The sequence below is a fragment of the Phalacrocorax aristotelis genome, chromosome 1 (genome assembly GCF_949628215.1).
Source record: "Phalacrocorax aristotelis chromosome 1, bGulAri2.1, whole genome shotgun sequence".
Taxonomy (NCBI): domain Eukaryota; kingdom Metazoa; phylum Chordata; class Aves; order Suliformes; family Phalacrocoracidae; genus Phalacrocorax; species Phalacrocorax aristotelis.
Window position 1 is genome coordinate 151996596 of NC_134276.1, and position 20868 is coordinate 152017463.

Genomic DNA, 20868 nt, shown 5'->3' on the forward strand with positions numbered 1-20868 from the left:
TTCTCTTCTCATCAAAAAAACAGGCATCTCCAGCAGCAAAGCAACGCAAAGGCAGGAAGGCTTACATAGCTGGAATAATGTTTCATTGTACGCAGTGGAAAAGGCACATTCTCATTTCCCTGCAAATCTTTCTAAGCTCCCAGTTCTGATGGAAAATGGACTATTTCCACATTTTTAAGGTGTTCAGCCATTTGGTACATTTCTCTTCCATCCTTCCATTTTCTTCCCCTTCCCCCCCCCCCCGCCCCGAGGTAGCAAACAAGGGGTGGGGGAGAGAAAACTGATTTTCTCTCCTAACGGATGCAGCGATTAAAAGGCCAGTTTCTATTGAAACATCCTCAAAAACATAATCTAAGCCTCCTCAAACTCTTCTTACAATTTTGATTGTTCACTATTTCTAAGGAAACAAATATGTCTTTTCTAGTTACCAAGCCAATCTTTTCTGGTCCACATTACAGAGAAACACAGCAACACAAAATCTGGTGGAGCTTAATCACGCCAAGGCACTCACTCGTGATGTTTCGTGTGGCCTGGCCCCACCTCGGCTGGGCTGCAATACAAAACAGGCTTCTGTATCAGCCTGAATATAACGTCAGTTCAGAAAGGCTTGCCAGCATTTATTTACAGCTACTTACTTCAAAGACAAACTGAGATCCATTTCGAGGTTTACTTTTAAAATCAAAAGCACGTCCATTTATATCGGTCTGAATCATGTCATGGCATATGATATTACAAATCGTATATTAGACAGGATTTTCAGAAGCATTGAGTTAATTTTGTACTTGATGCCTTAGGAGAGCCCAGTTTTTGGAGTAAGTGTCCTTTTATGCCCTTGCATGTTAATATTTTCAATAAGCATCACAATATTCATGGAAGTTTGTATGCAAACCACAAGGTACACCAGAAACCCTCCCCTGGTTATTCAGGCTAGGCTGCTAGGCAGGAAGGAAAGAGACGACACTGGGGATCTTTGCGAATGGCAGCATTGCAGTTATCTTCACTGATAAGGCAGGAGCTGATAAATTGTTATGTAGCACAGAATAAACAAACACAGTTTGCTGCCATAACAAATTGAGTCAGTTTAACAAATTTTAAGAGGAATTCAGGAAAGCCAGATTAGCATGCATTAAAGCATTTCTGATAGAAGGTTAGGACAAACTGCTGTTGAAGATGAGAAGACAGGCTCCAGGACACACACTGGTGAAGACAGGTTTGTAAACAAGTCTCTTTTCCCCTGCGCTTGTGGGGTTTCCATCTTCCTCAGGAGGCACAGGCACAACTCACTGCCAGAGGCAGGTCCCAGAGGAGATGAACAATCGTCTGTTCCATTGCGGCAATAATTAGTATCTTAAATATGCTCTGCCAGCAACAGTGAACTATTTTAAAACCTGTGACAGTCATTACCATCTACATACGGTTGACTGGTTTGCCTCTCCAGACATCCTACTGGAGAACCCTTGGCCATGTCTCTCGCTGTCAAGCCTGAATGCCCTCACTGAATGTGCACGTGCCAACAGCAGCCGCAGAAGCAGGATCCAGGAGGGTGTTGCCTGATTCTAGCAGGCATTTGTGAGTTGCAAGAAAGCCTTGAGTAAGCTCTGATTCAAGCAAAAGTTTGGATGTGCTTTCAGCATTAGTAACCTGTCCTTGAATGCAATGGATGGCTGTATAAAATAAAGCACTACAAACTATCACTGTCCTACGAACAGAAAAATAACAGGATACTAATAATAGTTACCAACAATTCAGTGCTGCTTTTTACTTATGGCTCTCAAAAACACATGATATTCCTTCACGTCCGTGTGGCGCTCATACCACAAGGCTGACCAGAGAGAAAGCTAATGCAGGACAAACTTTGGAAGAACCCTCTAACCAAAGCTGACACCTCAAGGAAATAATGTGCAAATTTTGAAGAGACTTGAAGATTCATGGAATCATTCCAGGAGCTAATTACATTTCAGCAGCCTACCTGCAAATGGCAACAAAAGTATTTTCTTTTAATTAGTTGACTAAGTGAATTACATTTTAAATTAATGATCTCCTCTATATTGCTGTTCATGTTTGCTGGAATTCCAAGGGAGAACAACCCCTGCCTGTGACATCTCCCCCCCATCAGTTAATCCCAGACAAGACAGAGTATTACCAGTGAGGTGACTGGAAAAATCTGCCTCTTAAGGGCAATCAGTGTTCCCCCAGGCTGGTTAACAGCATTGGCATTACAGCAGAGTCTTTTTTTTTTTATTATTATTTGCAAATTGAACACGGAAATCCAAGTTTCAACGGGTATCAAGTGTTTCTTTTCACTTCTCAGCATCTCTGGCACGTTCAGAAAAACAGAGCTCCTCCTGTAGGTAGCAGGTGTTGTCATGGCAATCCAGTTTCTTTAGTTTTAAATTTTTTAGTTTAAATGTACTGTTGTGTGCTTTGTTTGAGATAAACACAGGATGACTCATATCTAGAACTTGTTGCAGAAAACAACTATCTGCACTGATTGCTTCTGCTGCAAAAATTAAAGGGTGCTACTTTAAGCCATAAACAATACGACAGAAAAATACTTGAGGGATTGTCTGTTACCCTTTGCTGTAATAGAGACTAACGAGCTTGGAAAAGCCCTAGTCTCAGCTCTGCCAAACCCAGGCAATCAGAGCACATGAGGATCGTGAGACTAGCTGAAAGAAAAAAATGCAAGATTTATAGAAATTTATGAGGAGTTTAATTTGCTTTTTGATTTTGGAGCACTTTAAGCTTTTCTTCCTCATCTCTCAAGGACCGAGATTATAGATTTCTTTCCAGAACTGTGCTACACAAGTGATCACAAGACTCAGACCACATCCCACCAAAGCTGCATGGAAAAGCAGGGGCCAGTGACCGTATTCTTTCAAGGTGCATACTGCGGTGCAACCTGCAACCTACCCAGTTCTGGGACAACCCACTACATTCCTGACAAACAACCTAACCCTCCTTTGGGGGATTACCCGTCAGGGTATCACCCTGCCAGTGAAAGACTTTCCTGCACTGGGGATTTTAGCAAGGCAAAGGCAAAATATTCTCCCAGTTGGGAAAAAAATGGATCTATCTAGAAGACAGGATAACAGTGCACTTAACTGGTATTTGCGAAAAGGAGGGGTTGTACTGAAACAGAAGCAGGAAGTGTAGTGATTGCCCTTCCAGAAGTCACAGACCTTGTTAATGCAAGACAACCTCCACACTGTCAGGGACTCAGAGAGGTTTCAGTTTGCTGTAAGGGTGAGAAGAGCTCCTTTATTAGGGGAAAAAGCTTCTCACTTGCATTAACAGCTGAACTGATTCCAGCTCAAGGTTCTCTTCATCCTCTACAAAGCCTTAAAACCAAGTGTGCTCGATAAGCCACTTCACAATAATGTCCTCCTAGGACACATGTGGCTGCAATTATAACCAGGTGTTGGTATTTAAGGATATTGTCTTAAAATTGTATTTGCACTTCCCCTGGGGAACTGCCAGTCCAGTCATACCTTCCCACATGAGTTTATTTTCCTGCTCTGTATATTGTCAGCCTAAACATTTTCTTTTCATAGCCTGAAAAAAAAAAAAAAAAAATCACACTATCTATCCAGCACATTCAGTGATGGTAGAGTAAGACTACAAACAAGCAACAGACAGACCAATTCCATTTTAATGTCCAAATGTAAGTATCAGCTAGACAGAAAATACTTGTAATTGGAAAAAGTGCCTGTGTATTCCCTTTCATCAAAACTTTTGCATCTAGGGGGAAAGAGCTGCCAGTCCGTAGAAGATAGCAGTAAGAAAGAGAAAGATACAGATAAACAGGCAGCTGCAGCTTGAAGAATAGCAAGGTAACTCCTCTGGAAGGTGGGTTTGTGTGCACCAGGGCACAGGAGGAAAGGCAGACTATGTAGTCCTCCATAGCATCGCAGCCTGAAGAGCTTTGATCTTGGGAGCAACTCGCTCTCAGTTGTTTCAACTCTGTGGCTAAGAATCTGAAAAATATCAAATTCTTGAAGAGTAAAAACTTTCAAAAGAGCCTGTGAATTTCCAGTGAAACCTGAGCCTGCTGTCAGAGTCTCAATGCTAGGAAAGCCTGGGATTGATCTCGTATTGTTTTCCCTCCGCGAACCCCTGCGTGCTGTGGGTGGGAGTGTGCCTTCTGATCAAACGTGATCCTCAGCTCACCACTGACAGCGGCACGCTCCAGAAGGCACGCAGCCGAAACCCCCAGCCACTGGTGGGCAACTGCTTCAGAAGAGGCTCACTGAGGCAACAGGGGATGGAAGGTCCTCAGGACAGCCGCTGAGATACTGGTGGCTGATCCTCAGGAAATTAAAAAACAGACCTCAAAAGCGATGTGATAATGTTTCTGGAAACAGTCCATTTTACTCCAGATCATTACCTAACTCGCATCGGCAGGAGCCAAAGGGATGTCCTGGGCATGCTGCTTTGCCTCAGAGACTGGCCATAGGCTAGCCCTCCTATGTGGAAGTATTTTGAAAAGGAAAATGCACTGCCTATAGGAGTCAATGGCATCTGCTTTGGCTGCACCCCCTCCCCTCCATATGCAGGATTTTGGCAGGGAAGGCTTGCTGTGTAACCAGCGCTTGCAGCAAGCACCTTGACCCATTAAAAAAATGCCTATGAAGCTGATTTTCAGAGCAGTACTACCTACCTGGGTTTGTTCATTAAATCAAGAGAATTGAAGAGATACTGCAATACTACACATGGCTCTGGGAAAGCTGGTTCCTCTGGGAACGTGCTACTGTAGGATGGCCTTTGCTTTGTAGCACCATCTTCCAGATAAGCTTCCCCCTGACCCCCAGCCCCCTTGGAATAAAGAATACATTTTACACTTAATGTATGGACTGTCTGGCCCCCGGGCAGGCATGACTGCAATTCTTACCAACGCTGCTGTTCTCCCTTTTGTCTAGAAGTGAGCCCTGAATGCTGGGTGCCTGCGGAGATTACATGTAGGGCTGAAGTTAAGCACTTTTGGGCACACCACAGAAAGCAGTGACAAAACAGGCAGAACTTTTCCGCTCAGGACGCATGCACAGGCCTGGCTAATTAAGAACTGGTGTGTCACAGGGATCTATTTTAATGTCAATTCCTAGCCTAAGGTCAGCGAAAATCCCATACCAGAGTAGTTGCTGCTCTTGACTTCCATTGCCTTGGCAGAACTGGCTGGCACACGGACCCACTTCTCCAGCACAGGTCCACTATGTACCCCTCAGTAGTTCATTCCCTTTTAAGATACAGCTGGAATGATTAAATGCATTGCTCAGAAAACAGTCACAAATTTCTATAAAAAGGAGTATGTGCCAGTTTTTACGTATAAGCATTTCTTCAGCTTTCTGTGGCACTGAATTCTCATTTACCTGATTGATACAGCAAAGAAATACAGAAAGCCAGTTTACAGAGAGCGGTTCAACTACAGGACAATGTTATCTCCAGGCAGTATTAGTAGAAATGCATTAACTGTTTAATGCAACGCCACAAATAAGCCTGCTTCATGCCCAGAGTGATCAGCCAAGGGACGTCACATGGCAAAGGCCAGCAGAAATTAATATAACGTGACTGCCAAAGATATAGTTTTAAAAAAACATACTTACTTAGTTTGAAATTACTGTTAGGATTTAATCTGTTCCACACACCTTGAAACATGCTGTACAATGGACTTTTCCCTTGTCTTACCATGGTGTTAGTTATACAATCTGTTTATCTAGAGGCCTCCTACTTCTTTCCCCTCAAGAATAGCAGAAGAAAGAAACATTGTGCAAAACATCTGAAGCATGACAGCCCACTGCTCAACGCCTTGCTAACGCTTGAGCTGCACTTCAGTACACTGTTTACCTAAAGCTGGGTAGCTCTCGAAACCTTTCTAATTGCATTCTTCCTCAACCTTCATCTAATACAAGCAAGAATGTTTTAACAGAGATTTTGAGATTGGTTTCTCTATTATGACAGCTTACCCATAGCAGCCTTCGGGATGGCAAGTCACAACGACTGGAAATCAGTTCTTTAAGGTAGGTCACCGGAGAAGGTGCGTCCCTTCTGCAGCATACAGCAGCCTGTATGGACAGGCTCTAATGGCAGGGCTTATGAATAGCAGGATTCCCCACACCTTCATTTCTGCCTCCACTGAGAAAGGGAATGATGGACAGATTTCACCTTCTCAGATCACCCTTGCCAAGCAACACACTGAAGGACATGGAAATGTGGCTTTTATTTATGTCACTTTAAGTTTTGAGGTATTTGGGAATATTAGAAAAATCCAGTACATTGCAGGGACTGAAGCATTCATATTCTGACTTCCAAAGCATTTATTTGCATCCTCATTCACTTGTCATTTTAAGGACAGTAATTTAGAGAACTTACTGAACAGATGATTTTAAAAAAAAAAAAAAGCCTGTCACTATTTCAGCACATTTCATCTTCCAATGGTTAAATAAATCATTATCCGTCTATTTTAATTTATACATTTGTGTTGTCCAAGATTAGAGATGACATATAGTCATGTTCTAAGGCCAAACTGGGCCACACCAGAGGTCTATCCAGACCAGGATCCTCTCTCCAGCAGTGACCAAAAGGTAATGCAAAGCAAAGGATATAAGAACATGATAATTTTTCCCAGTTTCCAGCTAGCATGATGTCCCCGAGTTGGATGCAGTTTCTGCATATTTAGTAGCCTGGAGTTCTTTTTTTAACTTGGCAAATCTCTCTTTGAGCCTGCATAAACTTTCAGCACACCCACAGCATCCTGCAGGAAGGAGCTTCCCAGCTCAACTACCTGTTGCAAGCCACCTCCTTGGCTTGCTTTGAACCTGTCTCCTCTTAGATTCATTTGATACCTTAATTTCTATATGCTCCCCTCTTCCACACAATCATGGATGCACAGACCGCTCTCACAAGATCAGTAATCTAATTTACTCTACAAGCATCACAGGGGCTGACAAAACCTGACCTCATTACTCAACACTTTTTCAAACCCATAACTTAGATCTATCCCTAATCTTAGCCACACTCCAATAACCCTTGCCAGCCTTGGGAAAAACCGCACCTGTACAGCTCACCAGCTGACGCAGAAACCTTGCAAAAGTTAACAATACTCCTTGGGTTCATCCTATGTTAGCCAAGACCCCAGCTCCAGATCTAATTTTGTGCAATTCACAAAGACTGCCACACATTTCCAAGCTACTGGTTTTTATTCCACTTGTCATCAGCCTTCCTCCTAGGCCCACAGGGTTAGCCACATCTTACAATAACTTTCAACTTCGTTGAAAATCATAGCATTTACCCTAGTGAGACATGCACGATAACCACACTTCCAGCTCAGCACAAATAAAGATGACTGCTTGCAAACAGAAACTCCCATTTGTGCCCTGCATGATCTTCAAGAGAGTTACAAAAGAACTTGTCTGCTGCCTGAGCGCTAACCCTTGCTTCAGGTGTAGTTAAGGTGTTAGTAACCACTTCAAGATCGCCACCCAACACTGGCCTTTCTTTTAGTTTCATGGGGCTTCTACCTTCTGGTCTTGCCACCAAACTTAGCTCTTCCACTCCCTTCTTCCCAATTCAACCGAAATTGCAAATAACATCTTGGCCTTAAATTCAGTGCTGTGACTTAATTACTGCCTTCAAAACCTTGTTAAAAACTTCTCACACCAACTCTTTGTATGGTGCTGCTATAGGTGTCCACAGCTGAGGAACACACACTGTTCAGCAGCTTCTCTGAAGCTGGGCCAAAACCACAAACTCTCCCATGTGATTGGACATCCACCAGCTGGGCAAGCAACCACACACAACCAAGGACCTAACTGGATGCTGAACATCCTCTAGCCTTGATGTCCTAGACCCTAACCTAATGTCACCCCTAACACTGGGTCTAGCAAGTTGTATCACCTCCAAACCCACCCTCAGGCAATTTACTCAGCTAACGCCACTTCTTATTTCCACGCTATGGAAGTACAGAGCTTTAAAAACAATACTGTCTCTTCAGCTTCCCTCTTCCTCGTACCAAAGGTGAGTGCCAGCCCTGCACCTCAACCTAGCCTTCCCACTGGCCAGACACACAGATCTTCCTGGAAACCAGGCCAATGCCACTCAACCTTGCTGGCTCCATCTGACATCCCAGTCCTGCACTCATGATAACTGGCACAATGTCAGTTCTGCAGCAATAGCTTCAGCTCTGACCATGGTAAGATAAAGTCTCAGGTGAGAGTTATAGTTTGAGTCTGAAAGAGGAGGTGAGGAGGAAAAGGTTTGTTGCCAAGATAAGGGCTGTGGTCAGTGGGTGCATCATAGGCTGTCAGTTCAGAGACTGTCATTGGGTTTCTGCCTACCTTGCAGGATTGACCACTCACCCATTCAGCAAAAATTTGCCGCCCCAACTGTGCAAAAACTTACCGTGAGGCATCATCTGCATTGACTAATTAGTCTTCCCACAGCTCCACAAGACGGGCAAGATACAACAAGAAAAAAACCAGCTCTCATCTCCAATTTCCTGTTTGTTGGTGGATCACACAGGTCTAACATGAAGACTACTGCCAGCAGCACAGCTGGGCCTATAGCTAGCCCTGAGGCTGTCGGTGGGTCACTGACTATTTTGAAGTGTTGGGGTCTGGATTCAAGAAAGAAGCAAGCCTAATGTGCTGGCAGGTAGATCCTGCAGCCTTAGGGTGGTACACAGGATCAGGACAGCCGGGTTTTCTCCTCTTCCAGGTTGTTTGGTTGCAAGTTCAAGGTAGTGGTCAGCTTAGGGTTTGAGTTCAGAGAAACAAGAATTGCAGAGAAGAATTTATAGACATATTTTGCAGGTACCTCACATGTAAGATGAAGGCACACTAGGGTTAAGGTCAACAGAAGCTCAGGACTCAGCTTCTTTCTATATCATACAGTGCCCAGAGAGTGACAACAGGGGCTATCACAGAAGGTCAGCAATGAGATCCACAGCAGGGAAAGTGGCAGGTACTGAACTGCGGCAACACTCTGTCAGGGCCATGATGAGCCTCACCTGGTCCCACACCTGATGCCCATTGCTCTAGGAGCCCCATTTCAGCTTAGCCCTGTCTTCTGGAGGGACCTTGGACCTGTACTGTAGGTACCTGTCTCCTCAGTGGACCCCCACAGACACATGCTCTGGCTTGTCCTTACTCCTGCCTCTCACCCCTTCTCTTGGATGGGCTTTGAGCCAATGTTGCAGCCTTGCCTCCAGTCCTGTCTCCTGACTGGACCCTGACCAGGATTCCCCAACAAGCCTACTTTTCAGCTTCTAGTGTCAGGACCCATGCTTGAGCGTCAGCCATGGGAGGCTGGTGCTAGATCAGCTGGGAAGGAACTGCCCAGCTGAATTTAACTCTGTGTATTAGAAAGCCACATAACGGCTGGCATTAGAAAGCCACATAACGGCTGGCATTAGAAAGCCACATAACGGCTGGCATTAGAAAGCCACATAACGGCTGGCATTAGAAAGCCACATAACGGCTGGCATCCAGGCTTGCCAAAAGGATAGGTTTTCTGGATGGACGATAGAGGCTTCTGGGTAAATTGGCTAAAGTGAGGGTTAAGATCAAGCTCAGCAGAAGTGGAAGAGCTGGGATAACTACAGGGTTTTAGAATCCCTCCAGAACAATAATACTGGTTTTTACTGGCAATGGTTTCCTTAATTAGGTTTGGAGCAGATAGGTGTTGCTGGACTGCAGGTGAAGTCAGGGCTGCTGCTGGGGTCAGGGAGGACCTCAGCAAGCAGCACTCTCACTTGCCTTTCATGAGGTTGTTAATAAAATCCACAGTGCCAGTGGTAAAAATAGTCACTGTTTCATATCCCAAGAATGGCTTGGCTTTTGGGTTTAAAAAAACCTTCCCCTGTCATTACAGGATGTAAGGAGACAAACGCACGAAAGACATTTGCAGCGCAGAATACATAATTGGAATCAGGCCAGGATCATTTATGACTTGATGACCCCTATCTCAGCATAAACACATCAAAAAGAGACAGCAGCAAATCCTTCACGCTGTGTCACACAGAGTCTAGTATTAATGACTGCCAGAAATGCTGCAAACTGATCAGAGCTTTCCAAATCAGACAACGTGCTTCCTGGAAGCACTTTTAGCCTTGATGGTAATAGAAGCTGTTGCCGCATTATCATAAAGGTCTCCCAAATGAGATCCAGTCCAATTCTGCAGCAGATGTTGAATAAAGTGTGTTTGATCTTAACCTGTGTCTCAGCAGCAATTCCACTGTTGGAATGACGAGCCAGCAAGGCCAGAAAGTGACACAGAGGAGGACTGTTCCCACTTTCATTTGAGACATGAGGAAATTCCTCCAGAAGCCTCTAAAGTGCCTTTCGCCAGTTCAGTAGCTAACCAGAGCAGTTATGCACATGGCCCTGTCTTAAGAAGACATCACCTTCCTACCGCCTTCTCGGAGCACTGGTCTGGTTAAGTCTGCAGGGAAGAACTAAGTTGCAGCTGCTACTGCCTTGCTGGCCTGGCCCAGAAAAGCCAAACGGATGTGGTATCAGCCCACCTAACCACATACTGGGTCTCAGGCAAGGAGAAAAAGAATAATTTTTTTTTTTACCAAATTTCAGCTTTTATGTACCCTTAAAAAAAAAAAGTGATAAAATAGAAAAAAATCTATTAACACAAGTTTCAGGTTTATGGTTTTTAACTAATCCATGGCCAGAGCTGTGCAGTAGTCCATGCCACCGAGGTCCTGCCTTCCACCTTCACTGATCAGCCACCAATATTCCACCAACAGGCACAGTCATTCCCTTTTTATACAAACTTCAGCTGAAGCAAAAACTCTGAATGCTTGCATGCCGTACCTCAGGAGCAGCCCATTTTAAGATTTAGGAGTAGGACTGGGCATCCTGGTCCTGTGCTCAGGCAATTAAACTATATCCTTTGGGCTTTGCATAGAAATAAGCCCATATTTATTGGTAAGAAAGCATCTGTAACATAACTCTACAGGACCCAGAGTGTATTTGGGGTTCAAATAATGCTGGTTGCTTTCTATGCTAGACAGAGCCATAAGGAGAAGTAATTAAGTTAAGGCAACAAAACAAGTCTTCTCATTTGCCATCTGTAAGATATTTTAGTGCAGGGAAAAAATAACATCAAGATTACTCTTCTAAAAACTTTTGTTTGATTAGTGGCATTGTACCTTGTCAGCAAATACGGTGAGAATGAAGCTGGATTGTCCTGCTCCGAAAACATTGGCATGGATCCCCCCATTATCCAGAGGCGGAAATACAACACGAGAATCACCTTCAAAGAAGAACATCTCAGTTAGCAACGCGCTGTGAAGAACAACTAAGGCCTCCAGCAAATATTTTGTTGTGATAGTTCTCCATGCTCTGCACTCAGAAGTGAGTCAGCTCTGCTGTTCAGCCAAAATTCAGTTTTGCCACCCTTGGCAGGGTGACAAACATGCCAATCCTCAGCACAGAGAGCACACTGTGTTGTTGTCTTCCCCACCTTTCGCACGTGCATTACTGACAGCAACTGGCGTATCTTGGCTACCCACAACTAAAGCAACATTTTGAAGGACAAATCAGTCACCCTGATGAGACCCAGACTGCAGAGTTTTGCTGCTGACCTCTACCTAAATACAGAGAGTAAACACATGGCTGATGTCTTAAAAGCTAGCATTGTTCACTCATGCTGGCATAGGTGTAAGGACAAGCTCCATCAGTGCTTCTCGTGCTGTGTAATCCTAATCCCTGGGAAGGACTTCTCAGGCTGGCACTCCTCCACCTTCCTGGGAATCACTTGTCAAGGGACAAGCAAGGGCACCCAGCTCCTAGAGCAGGACAGGGAGTTGCACACCCAGCACACCCCCTCGGAGGGGCTTGTTTTCTCCCCTGCAACACTGTCAAGTCCTGCTTGGAACATGCCAAGCAGCGGGCATTTGCGGGCAGAGCTTTTCTTGTGACTCTTACAGAGCCCTGCACTGAAACTAACAGCATGCCACTGAAAAGGCAGCCCAGGGCCAGAGGGTCCCCCTGTATTTAGGGCAGGAAATACTTGCAGACGATTACTGGGTTGTAAGGGTAATCATTATAAATTAAAAGAAAATTTGAACCAAAACCACAGCAATATTCTTGTCTCTGCCCAGCTGAAGTTTTCTAGACTATTTCCCAAGACTAACTTTGCATTAAGATCTATCATCTAAGCCTTTTGAGTCTTTTGGGATACCACCACTCAATGTCCGTTCTGGTCGCATACACAGAAATACATGGTCAAGTCCATTTGTACTTACGTAGCTTATCACCAAAGCAGCTCTCTTCAAAAAAGGCCTTGCAGTATACAAGAAATTTTGGTTGTTATTTGCAGTCAGGTAGCTGAAATATAAGGAAACAAATATTTGTTGAAATGCTTTGAAACAATAGTTCGTTTTTCAAACTGGAAAAAAGCTGTACGTTGTTTTAACCACCCTAAACTAATGTGCAGTAATAATGACATCACCCTTACTCTTCAAAGCTCTTTCCACATAACTTAAGTAATATATCAAGACCACTTCAAATAATACACACTGTAATACACACTGCCGTTTCCCCATCAAAATCTGGGTTTGGTTTGGGTTTGGTTTTTTTTTTTTTTAATCATCAATTAACTCCTTAATCCTCAGAAAACGCCAATGTGTATCTCACTAAGGTTGCTGTCTTCAGACTCCCAGAAGACTACAGCGAGACACATTTTTAAAAGCTCACACAAACAGAACAATTCAATTTTGGGCCACAATTAAAATGCAAAAACTCCTTGTTCCCAGCTCTCTGCTCAGTCTCTAGAGATGGGAATAAGTGTCTAGCAGAACTGAACTTTTTTTAAACTGTATTCTGCATGCTTAAATTTCATTACAAGTCTGCTGACAAGGTGTTTTGATAATTAACTGCACAGAGACAAACACACAGGTGGCTTACTGTTGTAGTATTCATAAAAATCTTCCTGTTTCTCAATGAATAAAATTAAACTGTATCTCGAGCCAAAACTATGTATTTATTTTAATATAGAGTATAAGCACTTGCCAAATTCTAAGGAGCTTTCTTAATATAACAAACAGTGCCACACCTATGACATTAATTCAATGATAATTCAGTTTCTATTGAACCTTACAGAGGCTTCATTGTTGTAATAAAGAGATGAGAAACAAAAAGAAATACGAAAGAGACAACAGGAATATTTTAAGCATATAGAAGTTATAAATATCAAGTAAACAAAATAAATTCAGAAGGAAAACATTTGCAGGTTCCTCTGTGTAACACACAATCAGTATTGGGATACCCTATTTAAATGATTTACGAAAACTGCTGCATGAATCACAACACCTGCACGCAAGTTACCTTTCCAAGCATAGAAGCATCATACATTTCTCCCATGAACATCTAGCATATAAAACACACCTTATTTCCTCTCCAAATTCCTCGAGACAGTCTATCATCTGATTGCTTCCACCTCAAGTCTTTGAAAAAAACAAGATTGCAGAGCTTCCTAATGCTGCCAAGAGTCTAATATCTGGCTTTTTGTTCAAATTTTCTATAGTAGGAAGTCTACAAGCCTGGTCACCATGGCAAGATGGCAAAAAGATTACACTGCAGACAAAAGCACCGGGGCAGAACCAGCAAGAAACAGAGGCAGCAAGAAACGGAGGCAGCATTTAACAAGAAGAAATAAGTACATCTGGATGCTCTCTACAAAATAACTGCTCTTCAGAAAACTTTCCCTAAGTGTCATGCCTAAAACTTAGGAACCAAACCATACATTGTAAAGCATGCCAGATGACTTTGAGTCTTTGGTGTCTACTTATTTACAAATGTTGACATTTAAGCACCGAATCTGACTTAAATATCAGACTAGTCTTCAAGGGCTGAACTCCGCAAAGTGCAAAGTTTTTTTGAGCTCCCACTGATTTTAATCAGGCTTCAGCAAGTACAAGTGAGATGAAACTAAGCCTTCAGCTTTCTCTCTCCATGAAAGGTCAGATTGGCCTTCAAGTGTTCACCATGGCCGTGCTCCAAAGCCCACCGGAGCCAAAGGGAAAGACTCTCGGTGACTTTAATAGCATTTGGATCAAACCCCGGTCTTTTGTTCCTTACTGGAACCTTTTATGAAACTCAACTCCCTCATGATTTGCAGCAGGAACAGAAGTGTTGGGTTGCATTTTGTTTATATTTTTATGGGTGAAGGGAGGAGAGCCCTCTATTAATCACGCTGCCTGACTCTCTTCGAGATCCTGTTTTCACTCCCTTGTAGTTTTAACTAACTGCAATGCTTTGGGCAGAAGTATTCCATTACAAATATTTGTTTTAGGTGGAATTATTCTGGGAAAAGATCAGCCAGAACAGTTCGGCTTTTTCTCCAAGACTTCAATTAGAGACAGAGGAGCACTTTTATTGGTGTCAAGAAGCCTGCCAGCTTCATCCTTGAGAAACTGCATCACCTCGCAGCAGTGACCTAAAACTCACGAAGCATCCATCATCTCCGGGCCATGTGTTTGCCACCCTCCAGAACAGCCACCCGCGGTCAGGCAAGCTACAAGCTCGGGGGGCAGCACCTGCAGGGAGGTGGGAACATGCAGGCCCTGCTGCTTTGCTGTGCTCAGCAGGGATCTGGCTTTTAACAGATCAAGTTTGCATCAAAGATGTTCCAGCTGGAACAACTGCTAGGGACAACATGCTGTTTGTGAAGGCAGCCCTTCAGAAAGAAGGGTAAACAGAAATTTAGGCTGCTGAGGCTCAGGAAAGCACGTCTGTGCTTCAGGGCCTTGCAAACACTGATTGACGTCTGGAGACCACCATAAAGGAACCCTTATCATTACCATCTCTCTGTTCCCTCTCAAGACTGGCCTGAGGAGAAAATTAAAGCCAGAAAATGAATGTAAATTGAAGGGAATAGCTGCTCTTTCATCCTTGGCAGTACAGTGCAGGAATGCTTCCTCTTTAAACATCTTGATTTTGACTTTTTTTGCCTGCCTACGAGTAACTAAAATGCTGCCCACATCTCGCACCTTCCTTGCAGCAGGCATAACACCATACAAGCTACCAAACACAGTTTCAAGGCATGAGTTTATCTGCAAGTCAAAGTTAATTTGAAGTGCTCCACCAAATCGCAGGGTAGATCCGGCTACTGCAGAGCAGGGCTTCTGAAAGCATTTCAGAAAATCCTGAGGGGCCCCTCACAGTTTATGTTGTGGAACAGTAATATCTCCAGGAAGAAAAGAAACCCCTGCACTGACACCAATTGCAAATCACCACTCTGTGCTGAAGAACAGATGGGCAGCAAGCAAGGAACCAGAATGAAAGCAATGGGTAACTGGGAATAGGTGAAGCAAGAGAGTTCAGAGAACCCTGAACTTCCTCCAAATGCTTTTGCTACTTTGCAGCTTCAGTTAAGAAATGTTTCTTTCTGCAATAGTTCAATTAAGAAGCAAAGCTTCTCCTTTTTGAGAAAGTTGCTGCCCTGAAGTCTATCTGGAAACCACAGGAGATAACATGGTTCACTGCTTTGTAATCCAGCTGACTGACCATCAGATCAACCTGTAGGAGCAGCGTAACCGTATGGGTTATGCTCAATGCATCAAAGCTTTACAAGAACCATTTCGTTTTCTGGAGTACCTTATTGAGCCTACTACTTGTTTCAGGAAAGGTAACTAGTAAAACATCTCCTGTCTGGTGCAAAGAACAATGCACAGTCTATTTACTAAAATCAAATGAACTGCAAATGGGACCTGGATGAGGAAGTTTGCTAAATGTCAGTGACACACAGCATATGAAGTGCAGTAGCATTTTAGGTGTAAAACTGCAGCTTGCAAAAACATCAGACAATCTTAAGATCAGCCAAAGCTCTTTATTTTGTCTTTAGCTAGGACCATCAAAGAAATTACTATTACAACAGTTTAACTGTTTTATACCTGTTTTAAACAGCTGCCTTATATAAAGTCATTTACAGGTCAGATTTCCATGCATTTTGCCAACCACGACAGGCTGCCAAACATCCCACTGTTCATGGGAACCACTCCCTATCACCTGCTCCACCCCAACCAGCATTAATGTGGCTCCCCATGCCAAAACACACACATATTCATTCCCACATGAGAGCAGGTGTGGGACGTACGTAGGAAAACTGTACTGATAGTAGCTTTGCGCAGCAAAATGTTACTTCCAGAGTAGGTGAACATTCCAAGGTGTGGGTCTCCCAGATTTTCATAATGAAGTGATAAAATTAGAGGAGGAAATCCAGATCACCAGGTCTGCTAAATGAGTGTGAAAAGGGCCCTTCCGGGCAGAGGTTCCACCTCTGCTTCACGCCAGCTTTCCCACAAAGCAAACCAGCATGTAATTGCCTACTTGCTATCTTTTAAAAGCCTTTCAGGAATACTTCCTGAAGCAACCAGAATCACAACAAACAATAAATCCAAGACGTGCTTAATAGCACAGGGTCTTCTCTCGCACAGTTCGAGCGGAGGCCAAGACAGATATTTGGCAGCTCTGGCTTCCTGAAAAGCAGGGCTCATCCTGAAATCAATTACATCATCAGGGCACTCAGAGGTTTTATAATTGAAGACAGGAGGGTAGGTGGCCTAGTAAAACTCAATACCATGCAGTTTACAGGAATGTAAACTTTGCTGGTACCAGATGGACTCTGTGTTAATCAAAACAAACTTCTCTAAGAAGCAGGCAGCTTTTTTAATTTGCCTGTACCATTGGAGGCATCCAGAGTTCACAGAAAAGAGTGGGGCAGCTCCTCAGCTGCCATTCATTGCCACAGTTGTGTGAGCTATAGCAAACCAGTATCAGCAACACATTTATCCCACACTGCAGCTGACTCAGCTTTGGCATAAAACATTAACTCACTCTTGTATTCCTTTTGAAGGCTTTCTCAAGGGAAGCGAACAAACAATTAAGAAGTATGATGGGTGCTCCCCATCAGGGACATCTAAAGACCAAGATAAGTACTCAGTAGAACAAGCTTTGGTATTCCAAGAGCTTGTTTTCGCCAGGTACCTCTGCTGCGAGGAGGTCACTGCTCCCATTTACATTCTTCTCAGGAAACAGATCCAACCACCAGCGTTCTGAACTAACACTTTCAAAACCCTACACTAAAGGAAGGCATTAAAAGGATAAGTATAAACGCAAGGCTGTTAACTTATTCTTAATTATTGATAACAGTAAGACACCGCTAATCAAGCCATTTTTAGACTTAGAAGGGGCTACTTCAAGTGAGTCTCAAAGATTTAGGTCATTGATAAATGCACATCCAACTCCAAACCACTTTGGCAGACTCCCCTGCTGAGAATGCAGAATTTTCATGGAAGTCATATTTTGTCTCTGGAGACCATCCTTACCCTTCCTACTTGAGGATGACTTCCTTATAATCTGTCCAGCCAGCTACATCTTATACTGGAGAAGTATTGTTTCAGCCTACCTCAGCCTATATTCCTCACTAAGGACAACCATCAAAGGCCCAGGGAGAAAACAGGAGTGAAAAAATTTGAATAAAAAGAAAAACCAACACATTCCAGACATGCCTGGATTTTTAACTTACTTCAAATACCTGTCAATGGAGGGAAATAAAATATAAGTCACAGCTACAGGTTTTGCAAGGCAGAAGGAAAGACAAGCCCTTCTTCCCTCTTTATGAATAGTCTTGACATTCCCTGCAGCATATGCATGGCATCCTTGCTTCTTATCTCCCCAGAGAGCCCTAAACCCCAGCCACAACTACCCACGCAGACCCAGATGCATAAACACACACAAACAGAAGCGGTTTTACAGACTTTTTAGGGGGCCATAGAGAGGTTTTATGAAAAGTCACAGCTGGTTTAACTCATTTGCACTGATAATGGCATATATTCTTCGTGTACATTTTCAGATGTGACCACAAATTTGGGGTTCTTGCTGTTTATTGGATTTTCAAGAAAAGCAGAGCAGGGCATAACTGCATTGGCTTATACAGCAGAGAAAGCAATCCCACTCGTGGCTTTTCCTTATTCTTTCAGGCAATACATACCTCATTCTGTGTGGGATGAAAGTGGAGGAAGAAAACTGGGAGGAACAGGGAAAGGAAGCGAGAGAGGTGCAGTAAGGGACCAAGAATAGAAGGGGGGGGGGGGGGGGGGGAACCACAGGAAAGTAGCAAAATGCACTTAAGAGATCAAAGATGCGACCAAGAAGATGAAAAAGGGCTTCCCTCCATACCAGACATTCCACTGATATGACAAGGACACAAGGTGGAGCAGGGCTAACAGGAAAAATAAGACCTCATCAAAGCATGGCTACCTTCCACCAGATCTCAAGAAACCAAAACACCATGTCTGCAATTTAAATCTTCCATCCATTTCAGCCATTTTATTTCCTCTGCATCACACACACCTGAGGCATTGAAATCCACCATCAGGCTCGTTATTCCCTGTTCTAGCCCAGTTAAGGGCTGGCGTTAGAGGTATAATGAGCAACTGCATTACAAGCAGCACTGATAGCAACTTTGGCTGCTCTACACATTCAACTACAAACCCCTGTTTTCAGCTGCTTGCTCTTTTGACAAGCTTTTATTCATTCAGACTGAAAGTTTTACCTTCCAGGAGCTTGTGTCAAGCCGAAATTATTTTACCTCATACTTTCAAGTAAGAAAGCAGTTAGGCTGTTTGTGAAAAACAGTTAGAGAGATTTGCCCATATCAACAAAGGTGTGCAACCACTTCATTGGGAAAACTTCACCGGTTCCATACTTTGCAGAAGGGATTTGAAATTTAGTAGAGGAACTGCACAGATGCTCCTGTTGTTACTTTTCAGCAACAACTCTGCTTCTGGGCACATGACAAGCCGCAGGGGGGGAAAAAAAAAAGAAATCTCCATTTGCAATGCTCACTAGAGATTTGTATCAATTCCCCAGGGTCCCTAGCCCTACCAAACACCATCTAGCAGGAGCCTGCAGGAACAGCATCAGACTCTCCTTGCATTGCTCCGGCAAATCCCTTGAGATAGCAGACCCTCCCTCCTGCAACGCCTGTATCCAGCCTCGAGGAGACCATTTGCTTGGACTGCAGAGGGTTGAATATTTGTTTCTGAAGAGGCTATGTGAGTATACGTTACAAGGATGAGAGAGGATAAAGGAGAAAGAAAGGCAGGTAGGCACAAAGGGATGGGAACAAAGAGGAGACAGGAAGGAGAGAAAGGAAGAGAAAGATGGAGATACATGGAGATATTCAGACCTCTGCTGCTGTCAGTATCCCAAGAAAGCTGCCACCACTGAAGCTCCATTCACTTGTGTCCCCAGCGAGCACTCAAGAGCTGGACTGCGGCACTGGAGGCTGGAAAGAGCCTGCCTTCCCCAGGGCAGCTCCACTTAAGAAAGCAGCTGTGCTTTCAATGAACAAATCTAGCACGAGCAGATGGACCCAAAAACGCAGAGGATAGCCAGGACTCCTACAGACTGATTGCTGCCTTTGCATCTTTGCACAGGAAAGAGCTGTCAGTTCTAAAAAATAGCCTTCCCCAAAACAAAGCACAGCATCCACAGGCCACACTCACTCTGCAGGGCCAGACTTGGTAAAGGCGCTGCTTGCAGATCCACCACGTGCCAGCAAGGAGCACGGGGTGTGCTGGTTATCTAAAACATGCTCCCTAATCATAAAAAACTAGCTTACTTGCCAGCTTTTATGGGAAGAGAGGAAGAGGTTGTCCTCTGCTCATGCACAAGGCTCCATTACTGTGAATGGAAATTGAGGTGACCCTGGGAATCAAGTGTCTATGTAGTAAAAATTTACAAACAAGCCGTGAGCGATGCGGAGGTCTGCTGCGTTGCTTTGATGCCCTCCATAAAGCGTTCCATGTCAGTAAACACACACTGGTCCAACTAGTCCGCTAATTTACAGAAGGAGCCATGGTGGATTTAAGATTATGTATGTACAATTAGGGAATTAATGCTCTAACTTTTTGCTGTTGCCTTTGCCTGGGACCCCAGTAAACAAACCTTAAAAAAAAATTGAAAAGGACAGAAGGACAGAAATTAAAATGGGACGGAAGAAGAGGAATAAATCCATTCTATCAGTAAAATATGAAAAAGTGTGAAGAAATCAGTGTCTGTGAGACTGTCAGTCTCCTTCTGGTGTCTCCTGCACTCTGCAAAGAAAAGGAAAGATATACGCCTCAAAATAGGAAATAATACAAACCACTGTTAGCAACTGCAAACCATCCTGGATTCAAATACAGTGCCAAAAAAGAGAAACAAGAAATGAGGAAAAAAAAACCCAAACCGAGAGAACAGGACAAAAGAAAACCCACCATATTCAGGCAGTCTACCTACTTCTTGTGGACAGACACATGGCACCACACCGGCAACCAGCCCCCAGAAAACACAGCGAGGAGCACAGTCCAGTGGTTAATATGTCCGGCACAGGCAGGAGCCCAAGCGCCCTGCCCCAAGGCAGGGATGGATGCATTTGCCCCTACCACAACCACAAGGATATGCTGGGAACAGAAAAGAGCTCCCCTAGAGAAAAGGCCCACCACCACCTCCTCCATGCATCAGCCCTGAAAAAAATGATAGGCACTGATGAGAAGCACAGGGGCAGGTAAGGGTCAGCTGGTCCCAATCCCAGCTCCTGAAACAACTCTTTAAGGAATTTAAATAACTTACTGGTACAGAGTTTGACTTGAGGAAGGAGGGGAAGCAAGCAAACTTTTACAGCTGAGCCTGTTCTCAGTCAGGACAAATGCTCTGTTGGTGGTTTTCTTTTTTCTTAAATACATTTGCTGAACTGAGTTATAGTTTTTAAGTCATCATTTGGGGTCAGCCCAAAAAGAAACTTTTTGCAATGCTTGGAGAAGCACATAACATTTTAGTTGTGAGCATTTCTGGTAAATCAAGTGAAAGTGGT

At 43.8% G+C, this 20868-nt stretch overlaps 1 protein-coding gene across 2 annotated transcripts in view; it reads right to left on the minus strand.

Annotated features, from left to right (window-relative positions):
* The window catches only part of TMTC1 (transmembrane O-mannosyltransferase targeting cadherins 1), a 147723-nt gene that overhangs the window by 79117 nt on the left and 47738 nt on the right, over positions 1 to 20868 (minus strand). For both annotated transcript variants that reach the window (XM_075116359.1, XM_075116349.1), the window contains exons 6-7: positions 12254 to 12335; positions 11156 to 11259 (exon numbers count right to left, since the gene is read on the minus strand). In XM_075116359.1, the coding sequence (XP_074972460.1) occupies positions 11156 to 11259; positions 12254 to 12335 (186 nt within the window). The remainder of the gene's footprint in view (positions 1 to 11155; positions 11260 to 12253; positions 12336 to 20868) is intronic.